We start from the raw sequence: 25,150 nt of genomic DNA, 5'->3' as shown, positions 1-25,150 counted from the left end.
GCACAGGGACCCACCCTTGGTGCTATTATGTTCAATATGCTCATTAATGACACGGATTAAAGCATATACACTTATCAATAACAATCAAGATCCAGAAAGATCTCAACAGACTAGAAAGGGACAGACCTCATAAGACAAAATTTAAAAGGGAGGCATATTAAAAATCCTAAGTTAGTTTTTAAAAATCAACTTCATAAGTTCTGTTGGAGGATACCAAATAGTTCACATGAAAAAGACCTGTGTTAGCAGGCTACAAGATTAACGTCAGTAGCTGCCCCAATAGAGATGATGCAACATCAGGCTGCTTTCGAGAACAGCAGTGTCCAGAACAAGTGAGCGTTCTCTACTCTCATCAGCTTATCATCTGTGGTGCTATGTCCAATTCTGGAAGTCATTTGTTCAGGACACTGCAGAAGGCTACTCAGCCTTCAGATATGTGTTGGGTAAAATGGTCCCTTCCAAAATGTGAGAAGCTATAATTCTACAGAAAGTTCTAGAGATAAATGATTTGCTCAAACTAAACAAAGGAGCCACAAGAGTTAAATCCCCTAGAGAATTTGATGTTAAAACTCAAAGAAATTCTATAACCATCCCCCTAGCCAAAAAAAGCCCCAAAACCACTGCTATTTCATGATTGTGAAGATGATGAGGACTAATTAGACGAGAACAGGGGAAAAGCTGGTCCTAAAATTTCATTTTCCTTTTGCTTGCCTGATCTCTGTCAGTTTATCTATTATAAGGCCTTTGCTGAAAAACACCCAGACCATTCCTCATATACTATATAAACAATGGAATTATGCTTCAAATTTTCTCTCCTTATTCATAATCACATCTTAAAACTGAAAGGTGTCAGATGCCTAGATCATCTTGTTCAACCTCATTTTGTTCAGCTGTTTTTCAGAAATTTGTTGTTGTACAGTCGTTTCAGTTGTGTCCAACATTCTGTGACCCCATTTTGTATTTCTTGCCAAAGATACTAGAGAGGCTTGCCATTTCCTTCTCCAGCTCATTTTACAGATGAGGAAACTGAGGCAAACAGAGTTGCGTGATCTGCCCAAGGTCAGCAGAGCTAGTAAGTGTCTGAGGCCAGGCCTGGCTCCCTATTCACTTCACTACTTAGCTGCCTCAACCTCATTTAACAAATGAGAAATCTAAGCCCAAGGAGTTTGGCTAACTTGCTCAAAGCCACACAGCTAGTTAAATGGCAGAGCTAAGAATAAAATCCAGATCTATTCTTCAGAACCATACTACTTAGGGTCTGAAAAACAATGAAAATTCCTTTCTAAGAAGAGATAATCAGTTGAGGGATAGGCCTGGAGCTGCCACTGCTTTCCCTCCAGTGGCTGTAATAGGATAAGGAGGAGCCACCAGAACTCTTGGCATACCTATACAGGTCTATAGAAAGCAGAAACAGGGTAATTTAATAATCAAAGAGCAAACATTTCCATTGAATCCTTTCCTAAAATTCTCATTCCCTATGGAATTAAAGAGGGCAATGGGCCAGAAGGCTCTCCCAATTTGTCACCTAGACCAATCACTAATATAAAAGGTCTTTATTAAAGAGCCAATCTGCAAGTAGTACTAGACTTGATGCTATATAAAATGAATTACAAAGACACGATTCCTACTTCCAGAAATTCATAAATCTCCAAAGCCTAGTTCCAGTGTGATATATCAGGGTAGAACAAAGTCACAAGTCTGCTAAAGGCTTTCTCACATTCATTATATTCAGAGGGTTTTTGTCTGATGCTCAGTAAAAGACTAGGCTCCAAATAAAATCCTTCCCACATTCATTACATTAGTAAACATTCTCTCCATTATGAATTTTCTGATGATGAATAAGGCCTGAGCTCTGAGTAAAGGTTTTTTCACACTGATCACATGCATAATACTTTTCTCCCCTATGAATTCTCTGATGTTGAATAAGGTCTGATCTCCTCTTGAAAGCCTTCCTACATTCATTACATTCAAAAGGTTTCTCTCCTGTATGAATTCTCTGATGTTCAATAAGAACTGAGGTTCGGCTGAAGGCTTTTCCACACACATTACACTTATAGGGTTTCTCTCCGGTATGTATTCTCTGATGAACAATAAGGTCTGATTTCCTGGTGAAGGCTCTCCCACATTCATTGCATTCATAGGGTTTCTCCCCACTATGAATTCTCTGATGTTGAATAAGGACTGCAGTCTGACTGAAGGCTTTCCCACATTCACTGCATTCATAGGGTTTCACTCCAGTATGGATTCCCTGATGCTTAATGAGGCTTGAGTTCCTCATGAAGGCTTTCCCACATTCATTACATTCATAAGGTTTCTCTCCACTATGAATTCTCTGGTGTTTAATGAGGTCTGAAGTACTCCTAAAGGCCTTCCCACATTCTTTACATTCACAGGGTTTTAGTCCACTATGAATTTCCTGGTGTTTAGTTAGGTCTGAGTTGCACCTAAAGGCTTTTCCACATTCACTACATTCATAGGGTTTTATCCCCCCATGAATTCTCTGATGCTGACTAAGGCCTGAACTCTGCCTGAAGGCTTTCCCACAAATGTTGCACTCATATGGTTTCTCTTCACTATGAATTCTCTGATGCTGACTAAGACCTGAGCTCTGTCTAAAGGCTTTGCCACATTCACTGCATTCATAGGGTTTTTCTTCACTATGAGTTCTCTGATGACGAATAAGATCTGAACTCCTCATGAAAGCTTTCCCACAATCATTACATTCATAGGGCTTTTCTTCCCTGTGAATCGGCTCACGTTGAATAAGGTGTGAGCCCCACTGGAAGGCAGTCCTACATTTATCATATGTATAGAGCTTGCTGTCAAGGGCTTCTCCAAAATCAGGTCCTTGGGGAAAAGCTATTGGGAATTCAGATGATAACTTCTCTTCTGATTCAACATCTTCAGAAGCTTCCAGATTTGAAAGAGACTCCATGTTTTCAGTCTCAGACCCATCATCTGAAAAGATAAAGCGAACAAAAATGTTACCCATACCTTGGGAAAGAAAAACTCAATTCAACAAAAATTTACTAAGCAGCTTCAAGGTGTAAGATGGTTCTAAGTGATGGGATACATAAAACAGTCACTGCCCTTAAGGAGCTTACATTCTATTACAGGAATACATTTATACAGACAAGCATTCTCACCCAGGAAAATGCTTTCACTATTTGGTTCCAACAGCCTTCTCACCCTGAAAGATCCCTTACCCCTTCCTCAGATTGTCCAGTTGCTCCCCAAACCTCCATTTTAAGGAAGGTCCCAGGTTGGTCACAAACACTCCTTCAATCCTCTCAGGACTCCACTCTAGACTCCCTGGAATACTTTCTCCATCATGCCCCCTGAGTACCTCTCCCCTCTTCCCCAGCTTCCTTAGATAAATCATCTTCCACCACAAGAATAGAAGCTCCTTGGGGGCAGGATCTGCCTTTCTTTTTTGCCGCTATTTGCATTCACAATGCTTAGGAAGTAGTAAGCTCTAAATAAATGCTTGTTGGTGACTAGATAAATAAACGAAAGATAATTTTAGGAGGCAAAGCAGACTAACTGAAAAGCATTAACTCCTTTGAGGAGATAGCATTTGACCTGAATATGGAAGGAACAGACCAGAGGTGAGGAGGAAGTGCAGTCCCTCCTTATGAGATGAGGTGCCAGCTTATCTGAAACCAAAGAGCAGGATTATCCAAATAAAACTATGCTTATCAGACGTGTATATGACTTTGATAACTCTTAAAAATGTCCTCCCAACTACACAGAATACAGGAAGAGGATAAAAGTCAGGCATGGTAGAAAATAAGCTATTAAAGAAAAAGTTCTGATAGCCAGAAATTACTGCATTGATTAGTGCATATCAAAGGATATGAACAGGCAGTTTTCAGAGGAAGAAATCAAAGCTATCTATAGTCATATGAAAAAATGCTCTAAATCATTATTGACTAGAGAAATGAAAATTAAAATAACTCTGAGGTACCACCTCACACCTATCAATTGGCTAATATGAAAGAAAAGGAAGACGATAAATGTTGGAGGGGATGTGGAAAAACTGGGACACAAAGGCACTGTTGATGAAGTTGTGAACTGATCCACCCACTCTGGAAGGTAATTTGGAACTATGCCCAAAGGGCTATAAAATTGTGCCTTCCCTTTAATCCAGCAATATCACTACTATATCTATGTCCCAAAGAGATTTTTTTTAAAGGGAAAAGGACTTATTTGTTCAAAAATATTTATAGCAGTTCTTTTTGTGGTGGCAAAGAACTGGAAATTAAGGGGATGCCCATCAACAGGGAAATGGCTGAACAAGTTGTGGTATATGATTGTGATGGAATCCTATTGTGCTGTAAGAAATGATGAGAAGGATGATTTCAGAAAAACCTAGAAAGACTTACAAGGACTGATGCAAAGTGAAGTGAGCAGAACCAGGAGAATATTGTACACAGTAACAGCAATATTATATGATGATCAACTGCGAATGATTTAGCTGTTCTCAGCAATACACTAATCCAAGCCAATTCCAAAGGACTCATGATGAAAAATGCTAGCCACATCCAGAGGAAGAACTGATGAAGATCAAACGCAGATCAAAGCATATTATTTTTCACTTTTTGGTGTAGGGTGTTGTTTTGGGGTTTGGTTTTCTTTGGTCTGTGTCTTCTTTCACAACCTAACATGGAATTGTATTTTATATGATTGCACATGCATAACCTATATCAAATTGTTTACCGTGGAGGGGAGGAGTGGATGAAGGGGAAGAAGGAGAGAATTTGGAACTCTAAATTTTTAAAAATGAATGTTAAAAATTGTCTTTACATGTTAATTGGGAAAAGTATTTTAAAAAATAAAATAAAGCAGAATCTTAAAAAGAGAGAATAAGTCTGTGGAAGCTCAGAGAAGAACTGAGTGTCAGAGATGGATGTGGAAGAGAACCAATCTTGGGATTTTACCAACAATCTTTTAACTGCTAAATTCAACGGTCTACTTTGTCCTAATCACCCTATACTTGTCTAAAGCTTTTAATACTGTTGCTGCCTTCTTTTCTTGGACACCTTCTCTTTCCTTGGTATCCCTGTTACTGACCTCTCCTGGTTCTCTGCCTATTTGTATGACTAGGCCTTCTTAGTCACCTTTGTTGGAACACCAACTTTTGCCTACCCCCTTACTCAATCACACTGTGGAAGCTGTGCATTTAAACAATATTCCTCTTCTCAAACACTTCCCTAGAACTCAAGGTTGAAAATTTCACAAAAAAGCACTGATGGTAGGCATCTACTAACTCAGATATGTGCACATTGTGAGCTGGTTCCTACTTCCTCTCCTCAAGCCAAATCCCTGTTAGTCCACTAGATAATGGTAGGAGACCCAATGCTTTGGTAAATCGAGGATATCTTGGACTATATGCTCTTCCCAAGCAACCATAAATAGCCGTGGTGAACAAGAATTCAGGGGAATAATTCAGAGATGAGGGAAGTCTCTAAAAACCAAGGACCAGTGAAAGACAAGGGGATATGGAATAAGGAAAATAATCCTAGCCAGTAAGCCGTAAGATTTACCAACTGAGTGAGGGAGGAGTCTTGTCTCCAGTTTTGAGGTCTGAGAGTGTGGAGGTTTCAAGAAGATAGCTAGACCTGGTTCCCTAAGCTCAAGGGCTTCCCAGGGGTATAATGCCAGTTTGCCCCATTTTTATGCTACTTTGGATATTCAGAGTACAATAAGTCAGTTTGGGGGACCTCCAATTCCCCCAAATAGTCACTGACTATAGGAACTAGAGTGCACAGGATGAGTGCAAGGAAAATATGAGGGCTGAAGTCAGAGGTCATACAAAAGTGTATGTTTTACTCAATGGATAAGTGGGTTGAGTTATTATAATGAAATTCCACAGTAGAAAATGAGGTAGCTCAGTCAATCTTGTGAGAAGACATATAGTACCACAGATACTATTGCAAGGGTCAGTTTGACCCTTCTATCGGCTTATCAGATTAGGAGTTATGTATTTTTTTCTTTTTTTTAATTAATTTATTTTTAGTTTTCAACATTCATTTCCACAAGATTTTGAGTTGCAAATTTTCTCCCCATCTCTCCCTTCCCCCCCACCCCAAGATGGCATGTATTGTGATTGCCCCTTTCCCCAGTCTGCCCTCCCTTCTATCATCCCATTCACCACCCCATCCCCTTTCCCCTTACTTTTCTGTAGGGCAAGATAGATTTCTATACCCCATTGCCTGTATATCTTATTTCCCAGTTGTATGTCAAAACAATTTTTAACATTTGTTTTTAGAACTTTGGGTTCCAAATTCTCTCCCTTTTTCCCTCCCTACACCCCATCCTTGAGAAGGCAAGCAATTCAATATAGGTTATACATGTATTATTATGCAAAACACTTCCATAATAGTCATGTTGTGAAAGACTAACTATATTTCCCTCCATCCTATCCTGTCACTCATTTATTCAATTTTCTCCTTTGATCCTGCCCTTTTCAAAAGTGTTTACTTCTGACTACCCCCTCCCCCAATCTGCCCTACCTTCTATCATTTCCCCCCTTATCCCCTTCTCCTCTACTTTCTTGTAGGGAAAGATACCCAATTGAGTGTGTATGTTATTCCCCCCTTAAGCCAAATCCAATGGGAGTAAGGTTCACTCATTCCCTTTCACCTCCCCCCTCTTTCTTCCAATTATAACAGCTTTTTCTTGCCTCTTTTATGTAAGATAATTTATCTTAGGGGTTATGTATTGTAGAAAGGGGAAACTTTATGGGAAGGATATTTAATTGAGAATTCTAGAAATGTGATATAAATGAGGGATCCCAACTGGAGGTAATGCGAAAAGGGAGGTGAGAAAATCTCCTTCCCTAGCAGGCAGGCAATCTTAGCTTCAGGGGGAGGCCCAACACAAAGACATGAGTCCTCTTGGTCAGAGAATCTCCTTGGAAGATGAAGGCAGGTCCATGACAAAATCATGTATTGGAGGGACAGAAGGAAATGGCAGAGGTTGCCAATAAGCTTACTGGCTGTCCCATTGGGTTCCTTGGCCCAAGCACATAGTTCAAGAGACTGGACATGTCATAGTTATGGCCATCAAAAGTCTTAGGCAACCACATTTTGACCAGACCACAGTGTGCTATGATGGCCCACAGCCAGATGGTTAGAGCAGAGAAAGGGCTCTACTACTCAATCCTCATCAGAAGAAAGATATGTACACAAACAGTAGTACAAGAGCTCATAAGAAACCAAACTTCTCTTGCATGTAAGCACCATGCCAGCATGGAAGGAGGATAGCTAGGCCTGAGTTTAGTTTTCCTTTATACCTCCACCTGGCGGATCAGTTTGATTAAGTCTTACTGAGTAGCTGAAAAGATGATAATCTGTAGGTGAGATCTTGAGGTGATTGAGGACAGACTACACAAATTCAGTATTTCACAACAAAGAATCTTTCTGCAGATCAACAACATCCTTAAACATAGGTCATGGTAAAGTTGATACTACTGAAAACAGAACAGGAAGGACCTGACATTGACTCAACTGCTCTACCACCTGAGGGTTAATCAAGGTCTTATGTTCAAGGTGGACAATGAGTTGGGATGCTCTGTGCCCTCAAGATCATGCCTCTATCTCAAATGCAGCTCTGACTGAGAGTAGTTCCTGCTCCCAAACCAAAAACTTTTTCTTGTGGGAGAAGCCCTAGAGGCACAGGCAGTGAAGAATGGCTTGGAGCAATACAACACACTGGACAGGACCCAGAGAGCAGACAAGTGTACCACTGAGGACTTCCACTCTCTGGGCCAGCAGTTCTTGAAATACCAAATTCATGAATCTCTGAAAGACTACAGGGTGTTGTACAAACTAAATGGCATTACATGGCATTAATATAGTTGCCCTTCTCTGTACTTTCTTAAGTCTAGCTAAATTTTTTCTTAAGGCATAAGAACCAGAACTCAATACAACATGATTCCAAGAGATAAACCAGTTTGGTATTAAGACAAAACAAATCTAAGCTGCCTAGAACAACTAAAATTAAACACAAAGGGCTCTTCCACCCTCCCACCTGACTTCATAGATCCCATATGGTGTCAGAGGTTCTAAAGCAAGTACTTCCTGGTGCCCTTCTCTGCCAACCCTCCTGCCAATACCCTTTCCCCTTCCCCCTCTCCTGGTCAGACACTGACCCCCAACCATTTTGGGAGGGAGCCCAGAATCTCTGCTCCCCTTGGGCCCCTCAAGCCCTGCTGGGGCCCCTCAAGCCCCCCTGTTCTACCCACCCATCTCAATGATTAGAAGTGTGTTGTCTCTCCCAAACAGATGGGAGGTACAGTCTCACTTTTGCATTTGTATCCACAGCACTTAATAAGTACTTATTACTATTTCATTCACTCACTCATTAAAGGGCACATGTTTGAGAAATATTCCCTAACCCTTAGATGTTTACTTCATAGAATGTTAACTATCGCATTTACCCCAAAAGAAACCATTGGTCCCACTGAATGTCCAAAGAATGAATATCCATATAATGGACTCCTGGTACAATGGAACACTGCATTTCTCATGTTCATGAACAAATGGGAAAAGAAGAAACGGGGTAAAAAGTTGTGGAGTAGAGCTGGGGAGAATCCTTACCCAATAAGACGTCATTCTTGCAGTTCTCCAGCATCATATCCCTGTAGAGGGCTCTCTGAGTGGGGTCAGGTTGCCCCCACTCTGGTGTGAGATACATGGCCACATCCTCAAACATCACCGACTCCTAAAACAATAGGGTCCTGCTGCCCTGGGGACAATTCCACCAGGCTGCCCCAGAATGATGGGCAAAGTTGGCAGCAACAGAAAGACAGGGAAGGGCATCTGCAGGAATCAAGGGTTTTGAGGTTGTGTGGAATATCTATTAGATGACTGAAAAGTCTGACCCCAAACCAAAATCGTACAAAGGAAGGAATACCTAACTAAAAATAAGGAGACTTGGGTTCTAATACTGGCTTTCTCGATAACCTGTTGAAGGGCATCAAACAGTATCTTGCCTGGACATCAGTTTCCCATCCAGAATCATATGATTTCAGAATTATACAAAGCTTTGGCCACATGGTGGAGTGGATAGAGAGCCAACCCCAGAGTCAAGAAAACGCAGGTTCAGGTCCCACCTGACACATACTGACCACGTGACTCTGGTCAAGCAACATAAATCTGAGTACCCCTAGGCGATTTCTAAGACTTTAGGTGGCTGATCTGCATTGGTAGAGTCTCCTCACCAGGAATTACAAATACCAAAGAAATCACCGATTCTGTTAAAAAAAAAAAAGAAAAAGAAATGACAGGAAGGAAGAGGTTCCTTAGACATCATTCAGCCACAGGCTCATAGCAATCAGAGCTGGAGGATTTCAGAGATCATCTAATCTACACTATTCATTTCACAGGTGAAGAAAATGATACCCAGACAATACAAGGTGCAAAGACAACTCCAAAGGACTCACAATAGAGAATGCTATCTACATCCAGAGAAAAAACTATGGAGTCTGAATGCAGATTGAGGCACACCTTAGGCTCGCCTTTCCCCCCCTTTTTTTTTCTCTTTTGTTTTTGTCTTTTTTTTTTTGGCTTTGTTTCTTCTGTCTATGATTCATTCCATTGGTCATAATTCTTCTTTACAACTTGACTATTGTGTAAATAAGTTCAATGCAAAGTTGTATGTAGAAGACATATTGGATTCCATGCCATCTTGGGGAGGGAGGGGGAAGGGGAGGAAGAAAATCTGGAACTCAAAATCATGTAGAACTGAGTGTTGTAAACTAAAAATAAAAAAATCTCAAAAAAATAAATAAAAATGAAAAGAGTTCTTTTAGAAACAAAAAAAAAAAAAAAGAAAAGAAAATGATACCCAGAGAGGTTATGTCACACAGGAGGGAACTGAGAACCAGAGAGGAAAACTGACTTCCTTAAGGTCACATAGCTAATTACTAAGTCAGGATTAGAACCCAGACCTCTTAATATAGCCCATTGCTTTTACCATGTCTATAAAAAGGGATAATAATACTAGTCCATAACCATCACCCAAAGAATGGGTCTGACCTCCTTTGGAGGGAGCTGGAATCCAGGTCCCTGGAGAGGACACTGCTAGAGAGAGATGCTGTGGGACAGAGTAAAGGTCACACTCAGGCAACAGGGAAGAAGGACCACGCCTTACCTGAGACCTGCTTGTCAAGGGTGCTGCTGCCATCACTTGGTCTCCTGAATTCTCCTTGAGGAGCAGTGTAGGAAACTTGGGAGCAGATGGAGCTAAAGGATGAGAAAGGATTCATGAGTAAGAATATATTCCCAATAAGGATGCCCATCAAGTGAATCTCCTCCTCCTCCCTCCCTCAGGTATCATGAAATAACCACCCAATAGTTAATTAAGTATCCACAGGAAGTATGTCATTCTTCTAGGTTTTTTAAGAATAAATGAGAGGGTGCGGCCCACAGTCCATCTCATCCACAAGTACAGAGAAAGAAGAACCAGAGTTTCTTAATTGGGGGATTAGATTACCAAAGAGGCCAGCCCACGGTGAGACAGAGCAAAAGCTCAAAATTGTAGGTGGTGAGTCTTGCTGTTGTTGTTCCGTAACTTTACTGTTGTGTCTGACTCTTCACAACCCCACTTGGGATTTTCTTGGCAAAGACACTACAGTGTTTGCCATTTTCTTCTCCAGCTCATTTTATAAATGAGGAACTGAGGCAAACTGGGTTAAGTGACTTGCCCAGGGTCACACAGCTAGTAAGATTCTGAGGCCAATTTTGAACTCAGGAAGATGAGCGTTCCTGACTTCTAGGCATAGCATTCTGTGCACTATGGTGCCACCTCACTGCCCACTTGCTACCCTACCACCAGGCATTCTCTAAGGTCCAATTCTTGACCTCCTCTTTTTCTCTGTATATGGTTTTCCTTGATGATCCTGCCCCAAGTCTTCAACTACTAAGTCTATGTTGATGAGAGTGAAATCTGCACTGCCAATCGCAAACTTTTAATAAAGCACCAAAAAGGTATTTCAGAATGCCTTCAGGACATAGCTATTGGCTTGTCTACTATCATTTCAAACTCAACTCAAAACGAGTTCCTTCCCTTACCATCTCCCCTAATTCAACCAGTGGCATCACCATTTATCCCAGTAACACAAGCTTAAAACCTCAACATCATCTTTAACTATTGCCTCAACTTCATCCATTTTATCTAATTAGTCAGTCACCAAAGTCAGTTCTTTGAAATATGCTCAGTCAGACTATAAATCTCTGGTAGACAGAAACTATGTCTTACACTTCCTTAAATCACCTTCAGTGCCCACCACAGTGTTACATTTAACAAGCCTGTATGTCAGGAGCTCAATAAAAACTTGCTGAACAAACAAATGAATAAATGAAGTACTGGATTGTGATTCATGGAAGTCATGGAGCACCATTCTGTCAACATGCTGCGTCTCAAGTGATGAACAGCTGAGAGAAGCCGAGCCAGGAGGGGACTCTGCTGCTTGGAGGGCCGCCATTTCTTCATTGTAGCATGAATCTACTGAGAAATCAGGGTGGGAAAATAAGCAACATTTTTTTAAAACATAAAATGTTTAGAGCTAAAATATTTGATTTGGATAATTTTTTTTAAAACACTTAAGTATATTTATAATTTAACACATGTTAAAAAGCAAAGATACAATCAGGGAATTAAATTCAGTTCAATTTAACAAATATCTATTAAGTATTTATGAGATTCAAGGAATTATGTTGGCTATTAGGGGAAATCCAAAGATAGGGGAGAGAAGAGGCAGAATAATACAAGTTAGAAGTGCTTAAGACAGGTACAGAGTTCTGAAGTCTTGGAAAGACAGGGAAGGCTTCAGAGAGGAAGCCTTTGACATTTCAGCAGAGCCTTGAAAGAGCTTAGGTTTTCAACAGGTGGGTTGAACATGGTGGCTTGAGGAGGGGAGGAGGAGGAGGAGGAGGAGGAGGAGGAGGAGGAGGGAGGAGGAGGAGGAGGAGGAGGAGGAGGGAGGGAAAGGCATTTTTAAGCACAGATAATGATATAAGCAAAGGCAAAGAAAGGAGCACATATGGAACCAGTTTGGAGAATATGTTTGGCTGGAATACAGAATAAACAAAAGGACGTGGTGTGAAGAAAAGCTACAGAGGTAGTTTACAGTCAGACTGCAGAAAGCTAGGCTAAAGGATTTGTATTTTATTTGGTAGGGAAAGGGAAAACAGTGAAGGAAAGTAAAATAGGCAGGAGGCTATCACAACAATCCATATGAGCAAAGTTCAGCACACGTCTGCACGTCTGGCTCTCATAACTCCAACAAACAACTTGTTCACTGGGGAAGTAAGGATCGTCCACGCAGATACACCTACTGACAAAGTGCCTCAGAAGTACCTACAGGACTGTACAAGTCCATAAAAGCCAGCAGAGACCTTTCATCCACTGCGAAGAGGAGGCAGGGGAAAGGGAAAGATAGAAGATTTACTGAAGGGCCTGGGGAAGGCAGAAGGGAATGGAATAAGGGGTATGGGTACAGAGGCAACCCTTGGCAAGGAATGCCACCTCTCCTCTGTTAGGATGGGAAATATAGCTAAGGACCTAGAAAGGTTTTTTAAGATATGGCCAAGAGTAGGCACTTAAATGCTTGTTGAAGTAAATCTAACTGAGCTGAGGGAACAGCATCGGACCTCATGAGGTGAGAGTATGAGGAGTGGCAGCCAGTCAGACAGAGGATGGAGGGCAGGAGGGTGGCTGACATGGCCTCTCTGGGAAATAGGACTAGAAGTAAACAGAATGTGAGTAAAAGGACTGCTCCACAGCAGGAAGGGCTCAGCTAAAGTGAGACAGCATCAATTTGTAGTCATTCAGTCACTTCTTAAAGACCTCTGGTGTTGCAAATAAAATCCCCAGAGACAAGGTTTCCGGGACTTATTAATAATTAGGCTAGCCAATAATCAATAAATTGATGGTCAGTGGTTTCTCCTGGTAAGCAAAGACACCAATGGAGATTCTGCAACACCTTAAATCAGGTTTGTTCCTTCTGACAGAGAACCCTCCTGACAAGTGAAACTCGACCCTGATGGGTAGATATTTAATGAGGAGGTGGGCTAAAAGCCTTCAGCTCCTCCCGCTGAGATCATAGCTGTGTCACAAAACTCAGCAGCCTCAAGGCATCTAGATGGGGGGAAGCCATTTCCATCCAACCTCTCGGGCTAGTTTTCTCCTTGTGAGCCGGGCTGCCCTAAACTCTAATGGAGGGGATCGAAGACAAGGAGATGTGTCTTCTACAGAGGTTGACTTTTGTTTCCAGAGCAAATAAAAAGTTAGGGTCCTTGCCCTTACTTTCATTTGTTCTATAAACAACCTTCATGACTCTGAGCGGGTGATATCTCCTCTCTAGACCTCAATCCCCTCCCTGTTTAACCTGAGGTGACTGCACTAGAAGTCTCAAGGATTCCTTCCAGCCCCAAAGTCTATGTACACCAAGTCAGTGAAGTTTTCTACCTCCCTCCAGAAACACTCCCTAGCTTGGATGAATGAAAGAAACAGATGGGGGGGGGCGCGTAGAGGGGAGCTAGCATTCTATAGGGTAAGGAATTAGCAGAAGGAACTCTGAATGACTAAAGGAAGGAGGAATTCTGTAGTCTTGGTGAATTGTCATCAAAGAAATGCCTACTGACATCTCCCATCTTTGGGGAGCAGAGCCAGTGAAGAACAAGAATGATGGACTAGGAGAATGCGGAAGAGTTAAGTGACCTAATAGTATGAGAAAGATGAGGATCAGCTTTAGCAGAAGGGAACAGGCATTGGAGTCATTACAGAAGATCTGAGTTAACATTCAATACCATAATGTTTTGCACATAATAGTGACTCCCCCCAAAGAGCACTGGCCCTGTGATTTAATAGACCCAGGTTCTAGTCCTGGCTCTAATACAAATCTGAGAGTTGGCTTTTCTTCAGTTTGAGATGCCTGTAGGACACCCATGTGGATAGTGATGTGGGACTAGAGCGTGGGGAAAGAACAGCACCAGATATACAGACTTAAGAGTAATCTGCACAGAACCAATATTTGAACTCATGAGAACTGATGAGATCACCAAAAGAGTATAAAGGGAGAAAAGGAATCCGATCAGAGTCTTGGAGGAAGAAGGGGGCACTTACAAGGGGAGGGAAGGATCAGCGTAGGAGCCTGGGAAGCCAAGGAAGGCTTTATAGAGAACACCTAAACTGAGTCTTGAAGGTAGAAAAGGCTTCACGTTCCAGGCAAGAGGAATGGCTTGCATAGTGCAGAGAAGCATATCAAGAAGTAATATGAGAAAAGGCTGGAAAGGGAGGCTGACACCAGATTCTGAGAGGCTCAAGTACCAGGCTGAGGAGTCGGTGTTTTATCAGAAAGGCATCTCGGAGGTATTTCTGGAAGGGAAGTAAAATGGTCAGTGGATGATAAGGAAGTGAAGTTCTAAATGTTCAACAGTGAAAGGGATAGGAGAGAAAGGACAACAGCTCAAGGGAAATGGAAGGAGCCAGTGGAGAAACAGAATATACAGGAAATACAGGTGAAGAAGGTGAGTGCTTAGAGGGAGCAAGGTCCAAAAGGAGGCTGAAAAAGACAGAATCATGGGCAAGGTGGAGGGTTAGCAATCAGACAGAATGCACTGCAGCTCTCTGTCCCAGGAGCACAAGTACCCTTGATCTGCATCACTGTCAATAGGACAGAGGCCTGAGTTCTCAGACGCTAGTGGTGGCTCCAGCAGAAAACAGATTTAGGCAGGAGACTGTGCAAGGCTTGGTCCTGAGCTAAACACTCAAAAAAGTCTCAGCACAGCTTACTCCCTGATACATGCTTTCTTTTCTTTTAAAGGCCCCAAAGGTTGATCTACTTTAACTTTCCAGTACTACTATCTGTGGCTTCAGACTAGGGTTTCTATTCTTTCCTAGTATATTGTGGAAACAATGCAATCTCACGCTTTTCTCTTGACCTCCTATTACTGAAGTAAACATAGGGCCCATCTGAGGTTTCCTAAGGAATTTTGCAGGCAGTAATAAACATTCCTTTCCTGTGCTTCCACCTTCTTTCTTTTTTTAAAACTTAGGCCTGGTAGAAAATGACAAATAAAAAACAGATGACAATGGAGGGTCTTTGTTCCCGGGAAGGCATGCATACTCGTAAGTGGGACAGCTTTAAACCCAACACTGCTAAATGCAATAAAAATATTTATGGTGATTCCCTAGAAGTCCACAAGATGGGGATGTTCCCCACTTGAAAATAATGACTGTGGCCTTTAAAATGAGAACTTGGCTTCAGGACACTGTCTCAGCCTGGTTTTCATCCTTTCTCTCTAGTTATTCCTTGGTTGCCTTCCCCTTTCTCCTCTCACCTCCTAATGTGAACCTACTCCAAGGTTCAGTTTTCTGCTCTCCCTTCTTATTCCCTACACTGTATTACATGGAGATGTCATCCATTTCCATAGGATCACAATGATGATGCCAAATCTCCATCCCAAGCCCCAATATTCAATTCAACACGCATTTATTAAGCATCTATTGGGTGTAAGGCACTGTGCTATGTGGGAAGACCAAAGACAAAAGAAAAAGTCCATGACCTCAAGGAGCTTATATTTTGCTGGGAGACATAACATATAAATAGATAAGTACAAGATAATTAAGGAGGGAAAGAACATTAACTAGAACATACTAGGCGTTAGGGATTACAAGACAAAAAACAAAATAGCTAGGGGGATCAAGAAATGTGGCCCTAGAAGGTGCCACCCAAGTTTATCCTCAAAGGAAACCAAGGATCCCAAGCAGCAAAGGTAAGGAAAGAGAGCGTTGCAGACATGGGGCACAGTCTGTATGCGCACAGAGGCAAGAGATGGAATGCCCAGCTCTGGCAACAGCAAGTAGGCTAATCTGGCTGACATATAAATGTGAGCAAGAGTAAATGGGAAATTAATATGGAAAATAAGTTGGAGCCAAACTGAAGAGCTTGAAATGCCATGATGAGGAGTGTGAACCATGCTCTAAGAGGGCGCAGAGGGGAAAAGCAGGGAGGGAGGACTGGGCAACAGGGGCTCGAGGCTTCCCAGAGAAGACTGCCTGGCTGGGCTGCCTTCCTCAGGATATGCATCCAGGGATGCTGCTGTCAACACCCAACTCAGGAAGACTGCTGATTTTAGGGGACCAGCCTGATTTCTATAACCTCCTACTACATTTCAAGTACCACCCTAGCTGCCCTCCCTCTGACAACAGTATCAGAGGAGTTGTGATACTTGTGCTCTGCTTCCATGCCTGTGATACCTGGGAGTCAGGCGTCAAGGGGGAGGCGGCTGAGATGACAAACTGGCCTCTCTCAGAGAATGCAATTCACTGGGAGTAGAACCCCAGAAATACATCAGAGGTTGCAGCATCCTAACAACCAAGCCTAGACCATAACACCTACCTGGAACTGGTTTCCCCTTTTCTCTAGTATCTGAGCTAACATACCTGACCTTTCAAATATAGACAGGTGTGGGGAACCTGCAGCCTCCAGGCCACATGCAGCCTTCTAGGTCCCTGGGTGCAGCCTTTTGATGGAGTCCAAATTTTATAGAACAAATCCTTTTATTAAGGGGATTTGTTCTGTGAAGTCTGGATTCAATCAAAGGGTCACCCTTGTCCTGGACCAATTGATCCAGGTTGGAATATTTATCAAAATGAACTTAAAAATTACATTCAATCTTATCTGCAAACCAGAGTGCTGTATAGAAATAGCCATCCAGACCAAATAGAGGCATTTTAAATTCATAGTCTGTAGCTTCCTTCAGGCTCTGATACTCCAGCACCTTCCGAAGTTAACAGATTCCAGCTTTCAAGATCTTACTTGCCTGCAAGATGACAGTCTACCTCTGGGATGCCAAGAAGCACACGCAGTTAAGCCTGAACCCATTCTTGATCTTCATCACCTATGCAAAGTTTTTTCCCAAGCCTAAAAAAGCCAGTGAGAAATGAGTGAGTAGATATTATTTCTGGGTCATATTATATAGGGAGTGAGGAAATGAGAATAAACTCACACAAGGCAAAGAACAGTAGGCAAAGACCCTGTAACAACAATGTAGCTACTTCAGCTACTGCACTGTGTAAGACCTATAACACCAGCACACAGGAGGACTGATAACGCAGGGTTTTTGATCTGCTTTTCTAAGGAAGAAACTTTAAGGGGTTTATAAACTCACTTTAACTAAACATACATATATCATTCACTTAATTCAGGGAGAAAGTCAGCATCCTGAACTTCTGAGCAAATACAACAGAAATTACAAGCATGAAAATATAAACAGATCAACAGACAGGCTTTTTGTCTGCCTATAGCAATATGCATAGTTACCAGAGAGGGAAGCACCAACATCTGGGCTTTCAAAGTGGGGGGGAGGGGCCTCCTTAACAGCTACCAACACTTTTCCAATGAGTGTGCCCCCAAAACAAAATGCCAACCTCAGGGCATATATTCCCTGTTTAGGGCCCTGGGGCTTAGCTCCTACTTAGCAAAAGGGTGTGGGAAAGATCTTTAATCACTAGCACCACCTCATATATTGTTTCCAATCAATGACTCTTGATTCAAACAATAGTGAGACTTATCAAAGGCACTTAATCACCTTAGTGCTGAGAAGCACTCCGAAACAAAAGACAACAAAAAGCCCCACTCTACTTGTCACTGCAGACCCACAATGCCCCTGGGATGTTTGGGGTACTTGTTTGTTATTAGGTTTTCCACACTGACAGTGCCTTTGCCACCAATCCTCAATCTCCTATAGTACAGCAACAATTTAAAAAACTGATAAGGTAGTTCCCAGACTCCTAACTTCCTTTTATCATAGAGATGAGTGTTTCAAATGTCAAACAGCAGCAGCCCTCTCAGAGGACAATTCATTCTCTGACCTTCCTATTTTATCAAAAGTTACCACTAGCAAAAAAAGAACTATATCATCTTTATCAAGGGTTCTTAAATCTGAGTCCAGGAACTTTTTTTTTAACATTTTGAGAACGTTATTTCAATATAATGGGTTTCCTTTGGAATCTTTTGTATTTTATTTTATACATTTAAAACAGTATTCTGAGGTTTCTCCAGGCTGCCAAAGGGATTATTACACAAAAAAAGATTAAGAACCCCTGATCTAGGTAAAGGAGCACCAAAATAAAGGTATGCAGACATCATTTGAAGAGTCTAGCATCCCTCCCATCACTAATACGCATTAACTATAAAAAATACAGAACGCCCACACACCACCCAAGACCCGTGAGCAATCTTCTTCTTCTGTCAGGTTAGTTTTTTCCATTTTCTATCTCCCAGTACATAGCAACCAACAAACAAACAAAACCAGAACATGGGTACTCGCTAAGCGGCCAGTGGAGGTGGGGAACTTCACACTAACTCATCACGTTGAGCCTGACGTTAGTAACAAGTTCAAGCTGCTTAAAACCGGTCCCAGGGGTCTATACCCTGAACCGACTCAGCCTCCTTATCGTAAGGATGTCACTGCCCACAAAGGATTCACAATACTATAGAGGAGATAAAGACATAACTATTAGAGAAGACAGTGTGTGATAAGGGTCACAGAAGAGGTACAAAGTCACAGGGGACTTCAGGAGAGCATCACTTCTAGAAGGAAGAAGGTGGTATCGAGCTGTGCCTGAGAGGAAAAAGAGAATTTCAAGATGTGAAGGTCAACCAGCAGGGGTGCTCTAGGTGGGGGAGAACAGTATAGCCAAAGGTGTGGAGATAGGAAAGTTCGGGCATACCCAGAGCTAAGCAATTCAAGTTTAGCTTGAGGGAAAATTCCTCTAGGAAATTGCTGGTAAATAAGGACAGAAAGGAAGTCTGGAGCCAGCTTCAGAGACAGATTAGGGAGTCTGGACTTGATTCAGTAAGCAACGGGGAGACAATGAAAAATTTATAGCAATACTGTGCGGGAATGGGGAGTTGTGGCCTCAAGGCGACACGTGGCCCTCTAGGTCTTCAAGTGTGGCCCTTTGACTGAATCCAAACTTCACAGAACAAATCCCCTGCTGTAGAAAGTGGATTAGAAGGTGGATTGAGATTAGAGGCAGGAACCTCAGTGATGAAAATATTACAACAGTCTAGGCATGAGGATCTCAGGGATAGCACTAAGGAAAATCAGGTGCCAGACAGAGTAAAAAAAAAAAAATCACAGAATTTGGTGACTTACTGGACGTGAGGGGCAAGAGAATGGCTGGACTCAAAGATGATTCTGATATTCTGAGCCACAGTGAAAGATAGTGACGTTAAGAGACACAGGATATCATCTAACAGTCTCTCCACCAAAACAATTTGTGTTTAAATGACTTTCAGACACTGAAGGCAAAGGTGGGGCTCTTTCAAGGGCTTCCTTCCAACTGTCAAATCTTGAGCTTTGCTGTGTAGGGCAGAAACCAACTTTGTCATATGGGAGATTGTGTTCCCAGAGGGTCTGGTTCCTGAGGATATATTACAGACAAGCAGAGAATCACAGAAATTTAGCACTGGGAGGGACATAGATACCAGCTGTCACTTGTTTCAGAAAAGCAAAGGAAAAATGCTCCCAATCTTTACTTTTATGCCTCCTCCCCTTCCTTCTTTTTCTTCTCTTTCCTCATTTTCATGGCAAGCACCTCACCTCCTCCATTCTTGTGTCACTCAAAATGTATAATATAAATGTTCCCCATCTAAAAAAAATATTCAGAATTAACTTACCAAACATATCCTTTTTATTTAAAAAGGACCCATATTTGAGTTCTCTAAGTATGGAACTTGCCGTCTGGATTTAAAAGTTTCTGATGAACAAAGCTGAATTTTATCATGAAGGAGAATTTACACTTTCCAGGAATATATTTATTATGTTGTCCAAGGACTTAACACTTGCAAGACTGCTTGTTTTGTGAATGAATAACTCATGCACGGAGAAAGGGATACCAAGACTTTAGGTATCTCATCTGGAATAAAGGATAAATCTTGAACCTGCTTTGGTGGTCAAGAAGGATACAAGAGATGGCACAGTAGGTGGAAGACCCTTTCCCCCAAGATGGCGAGGACTGGCGAAGAAGGAAGCCGTTGTCCCCCTAAGACAGAGGCCAAGTCCAAGGCCTTGAAGGCCAAGAAGGCGGTGTTGAAGAGAGTCCATCGCCACAAAAAGAAGATCCGAACATCCCGTACCTTTTCATGACCCAAGACACTAAGACTTTGAAGGCAGCCCAAATACCTTCGAAAGGTGCCCTCAGAGAAACAAGCTTGATCACTATGCCATCATTAAGTTTCCCTTGACCACTGAGTCTGCTATGAAGAAGACTGAGGACAACAATACCCTAGTCTTCGTTGTGGATGTCAAGGCCAACAAGTATCAGATGAAGCAGGCGGTAAAGAAGCTGTATAACATCAACGTGGCCAAGGTCAACACGCTGATCCGGCCTGATGGAGAGAAGGCCTATGTCCGACTTGCTCCAGACTATGATGCTTTAGATGTTGCCAACAAAATTGGAATCATCTAAACTGTGTCCGGCTATCCCACTCCACTTACAATAAAGTTTTCCAGTATAAAAAAAAGAGAGAGACGGCATAGTAGAATAGGAAGAATGCTGGAGTTTAGAATTAGACTGGGAAAACTCTTGTTCAAATCCCATAGCCTTCACTCACTATGATTATCAACATGACCATGGGGAAGTCACGTAACTTGATCTCACAAGTGGTTATGGAAATCAAATGTGACCAGGAAGGTAAAACTCTACAGAAACATAAGCTGTTCTTAATACTACTGCTGTCGAGGGAGTCACGGTAAATTAGGAGAGGAGGGAGCTCAAGTCTAGGAAAGGTGATTAAAGCCAGAAATTGTTAAAGAAAGTCATGAAACTTTCTTAAACCTGGAAGGACTCTTAAAGATCTTCTAGTCTGACCCTCTTATCACATAGGTACTTCCACCCTAGGAGTCCTTTCGACACTGAATTATTCCTACCTCCATAGACTACTGCCCCACCTAGGAAAGTCAAAATATAAGGGGTAAAGTTTAAGAAAAAGCAACCGTGATCAGGCTGTTTGCTGTCTTGGAGACAGAGGGAGGGGTGCAGAAGGAGGAAGAAAAATCTGGAACTCAAAATCTTAGTTAAAAAATGAATGTTGAAAACTATCTTTACATGTAATTGGAAAAAAAACAAAATATCATTTACAAAAAAAAAATTAAATTAAAAGAAAAAGCAATAGTGGTCCAGATGTTGACTTGAGGCAAGACACTTAAACTGCTGGTATCTCATTTGGAAAATATGAGATTAGATGATACCACAAAGTCTGAGCAGCTCCCTTCTGAGATTCTGGTGTATTAGCTACATAAAATAACCTTATAGATCAAAAGATACATTCTGATATAGTTGGAAGAAAAGGGACTGGGAGCCAAGAGTTAAGTTCCTCAGGTCTGCCACTAATTCTGTGTGACTTTGGACAAGTCCTTTGACTTCTCTAAGCCAGTTTCCCTCTCTGTGAACAAAAGTTTTGGCCTAAATCAGTGGTGGGGAACCTGCAGCTCGAGACCACAAGTGGCCTTCTAGGTCCTGGGTTATGGCCTTTTACAGAACAAAATCCTTTCATTAAGGGCATTTTGTTCTGTGGATTCAGTCAAAGGGCCCACACTTGAGGACCCGGAGGGCCCACACATGTCCTCCAAGCACAGATTCCCCACCCCTGGCTCTAAATAATTTCTAAGGTCCCTTCTATGTCAGGGATTCTACAACTCAGCTTTAAACTTCAATTCCTCTGGGAGGTCTATCCTTATTTGAACCAGACACTGAAGAGCTGAAAGAGACTTAATGATCATTCTAAATCAAATCCTCATTTTATAGCCAGGAAAACTAAAAAGGAGGAGAGCAAAAGAAACTTGTTGAATATCAGTCCAAACAGATCTCTTCAAGGAAAGGCAAAAAGACAGGCCTACAAAGTGAAACACTAAGGCTTTTTTTTTTTGGCTGGGGCAGGGGCAGGGGCAGGGAGGGTTCGGGGAGAGAAGAGATGAGACATAGAGGATAGGGAAAGAAACGTCACAGAAAATTAGCTATAGTGCTCAATAAATGTCTGATGGTAAAGAAATGGGGAGAGGGGATTTCTTCACAGGAAAAAGAGCTGTAGCTGCTGTCTGATTTTCCCTCCGCCTCACCTTCAAGAAGAAAAGGGCTTGGGAGGAAATAAAGGAAAAACAAAGATCTGAATCCTGGTTAGTCAAAGAGAAAATGCAGGGAAGAAATTCACAGGTCTGTGTTCCTGAGGTTCCTGCACCCTTCCCTGCCCTCAAAGTCTTTAGACTGGAAGAAGTAAGACTATGTGACTTCTATCAATGATTAGAACCTAGCTCACTGCTGCAGGCAATAGGGGAATGAGGGTTGTGCCCCAAGATTAATTGATTATGGTTTCTGGCCTATCAGGGAGAATGGAAGAACTGACTCAGACAACGACTACCATTAAGCCAGTGCTTGCTTCTTTAGACCTGAAGGTGCATTTGTTAATGCGACTGCACTCTGTGGCCATCCCCTCTTGGAGTGAGTGAAGGCTATAGCAGTTGTAAGGCAAGTGACCCAAGTCATCCGTATGAAGCTTCTCTCAAGCTTTGTTTAGCATCTCTCTCTAATGCACTTACCACGTATTAGTTTGTCTTAGCTGTCATTATTCATCGTATTTAGGTACGTCATGTGCCTCAGTTCAATTAAGCAATTATTAAATGTAGGCACAAGCACTGAGTTAGGTAGAGATAACATGAATGATAAAAATGACAGAGTACATACCCTGAAGGAGTTTTCCATCTACTGGGAGTTAGGGGAAAACAACACAAACACAAATAATGTATGATACAAAGTATAACAAAGGGGAGATCTAAATCGAGTTCTCCAAGAAAATCTGCCGAGAAATTACTGGAGCAGATAAGCAAAGACCCCAGGAGCAGGGGCAGCATCTTAACTAAACTTTGTTGCTCCCCAGCACAGTGCTCTGTATGCATAAAGGGCTTAATAAATGTTTACTGTATTTAGTATTTTAGAGTTCCAGTTCTCTCAGGTGGACAAGTCATTTCTGCCTCTCCAGGTCTCATTCTCCCTAACTGTAAAAAAGTGGATTGGATGAGACGGCATCTAGTTCTTCACACCTCTGACATTCTAGAATCTAGACACCGAACAAAATTGTGCTAAAAGTCACCAGGAGAGAAGAGCCGCTAAGTGAATGAAAATCACCCACAAGGCCAAGTTGAAAAAAAAAAAAAGATATAGTAAGAACCCAAAGGAACATGGAAAGATAAAAGGGATAAAGGGGAAAAATTCAAAATGTCTGAGCAAGAAAGTACTTTACAGATCATCTCCCTCTGTAACGCAGGAGCAGCTGGGTGATGTAGGATCTAGAAGGCTGGCATGGGAGGGGTCAGGAAGCCCTGATGGGAAATGCTGCTTGGGATACTTAGCAGCTGAATGACCTTGGGCAAGTCCCTTAAACTCTGATCACTTTCCTCACCAGGAAAATAGGGGATAACAGCAGCATCTGCCTACCTACAGGGTTGTTAGAAGAAATAACACGTAAATACGAATATAATACGAATAATATAATACGAATATAACTCTTTTTATAAATGCTAACTTTTACTATCTCATCATTTTACAAAAGAGGAAAATCTAAGACCGTAGGAGAGCGAAGTTTTTGCCCAAGGAAATGACCCCAGGTCTTAACAGGGCCCCGGGCTCACAACCTGGTCTCTTTCCAGCAGTCTTGGGCACTGAAAGGAGCGAGAGGACTGCACTGCGAGAAGAACGAGGCACGGCGTTCCTTTTATTGTTTTCCATTGTAAATAATTTTCCAAATGTGGAACTCGAAAATTTTTTTAGATGTCAAAAATAAATAATAAAATTTGTTGGGTTTTGTTTTTTAAGGAGTGCTAGAAGGAAAAAGTTTTCCACTGATTTGCCAATGGTTGATGGTGGGGGAGGGGCAGAGGACTAACTTTACTTTTAAACGTTAATACTGCACCCAGTCGAAAACCATAACAACATAAAAAGTAATTTTCAATTAAAATTAAGTGAACAGAAACAATTTTCCCAACCCCCGGACCCCGCGGGCCTAGGTCCTGAAGCCGGTGCGGCGACCCGGGGGTAAGAGAATCCTGGGTTCTAATCCGAGCCTCAGTTTCCCCCTCTGTATAATGGGTGGCGTTGACAGTCGGTGGCCCGGGTCAGTTCGGAGTAAAAGTGAAATAGAAAGCGAGCCATCGGACCGGCGCCCTGAGAGAGGCGGGGCGCGGAGGGCGGGGAGCCGGGACACTCGGGTCCCGGTCCCTGGCAGCCCCGCCCCGCCCCCACTTCCCTCCCGTCCGCCTCACACTCACCCGAGCCCGGAGAGGACCATGGCGCTGCCTGCCGCCGGAAGTGAGGCCCAGGCGAGAGCAGGCGAGGCGTACGTGCGTGCGGCGCGCCCTCCGAAGGGCACCTGCCTCGGCCGCTCTAGGAAGCCGCGGAGGTCTCCCCATCTCGGTAGTACTCTACCTCCCGAGTGTGCTCAGGGCTAGAAAAGAGAGCCTGAGGGTGCGAGAACGTGGGAGTAGGAAGGAGGGAAGCCAGGAAAGATCCTAGACTTAATAGCTGAAAGGGTTTCAGAGGCCATCTTAACACAAACGCTTCATTTCGTAGATTAGAGACTTGAGACTTAGAGATTAAGTGGCTTGTCCAGGTAAATGCCTTCTGTTTAGCTCCTTGAAGGCTAGCACTGTTGGGTTCTCGCCTTTGTATTGATGGCGGGGTCAATAGTAGGCCCTTAGCAGGTGCTTTTGAGAATGAGAGGACTGGGAAGGAGAAAAGAGGAAAGAAAAGAAAGAGAAGGAAAGAATGAGAAGGAAAAGAAGGCTTAAACAAGAAGCTCTGAACTTGTTTGGAATATGAAGGAAATTTTCAGTTTTTTCTGGAGACACTTTTCCTACCTCACTTGCACCAGCCTGTTAATAATAATAGCTAGCATCTGTTTAGCACTTTAGGGTGTACAAAGCAAAATTATATCTAGTCTCATTTGTTCTTCACAACAATCCTGTGAGGGAGGTTCTATTATTATCCCCACTTTATAGATGAAGAAACTGTGGTTTAAGTGACTTGCCCACCATTACACAGCTACCATGAGTCTGAACTAAAGTAAGAACTCAGGTCT

At 42.4% G+C, this 25,150-nt stretch overlaps 1 protein-coding gene across 1 annotated transcript; it reads right to left on the bottom strand.

Annotated features, from left to right (window-relative positions):
* Positions 1–1,538: 1,538 nt before the first annotated feature.
* On the bottom strand, positions 1,539–24,388 carry LOC118843265 (zinc finger protein 501-like). Its single transcript, XM_036750811.1, has 5 exons — positions 24,342–24,388; positions 11,374–11,514; positions 10,159–10,250; positions 8,604–8,727; positions 1,539–2,958 (listed from the first exon to the last, which is right to left on the bottom strand). The coding sequence occupies exons 2-5, from the start codon at positions 11,489–11,491 to the stop codon at positions 1,799–1,801; spliced, it is 1,494 nt and encodes a 497-aa protein (XP_036606706.1). The 5' UTR covers positions 11,492–11,514; positions 24,342–24,388; the 3' UTR covers positions 1,539–1,798.
* Between the last annotated feature and the right edge of the window lie 762 nt (positions 24,389–25,150).

Source organism: Trichosurus vulpecula, chromosome 1 (assembly GCF_011100635.1).
Source record: "Trichosurus vulpecula isolate mTriVul1 chromosome 1, mTriVul1.pri, whole genome shotgun sequence".
Classification (NCBI taxonomy): Eukaryota; Metazoa; Chordata; class Mammalia; order Diprotodontia; family Phalangeridae; genus Trichosurus; species Trichosurus vulpecula.
Note: the sequence above shows the minus strand (reverse complement) of the source record. Positions and strands in the feature narration are given on the sequence as shown.

Excerpts from the sequence above, each read along its gene's own strand:
- LOC118843265 (XM_036750811.1), bottom strand. The coding sequence starts at position 11,491 with ATGGCGGCCCTCCAAGCAGCAGAGTCCCCTCCTGGCTCGGCTTCTCTC. Across the intron at positions 8,728-10,158 it reads CCTTGACAAGCAGGTCTCAG|GAGTCGGTGATGTTTGAGGA; the intron begins GTAAGGCGTGGT and ends CTATTGTTTTAG. Across the intron at positions 2,959-8,603 it reads CAAGAATGACGTCTTATTGG|ATGATGGGTCTGAGACTGAA; the intron begins GTAAGGATTCTC and ends TTATCTTTTCAG.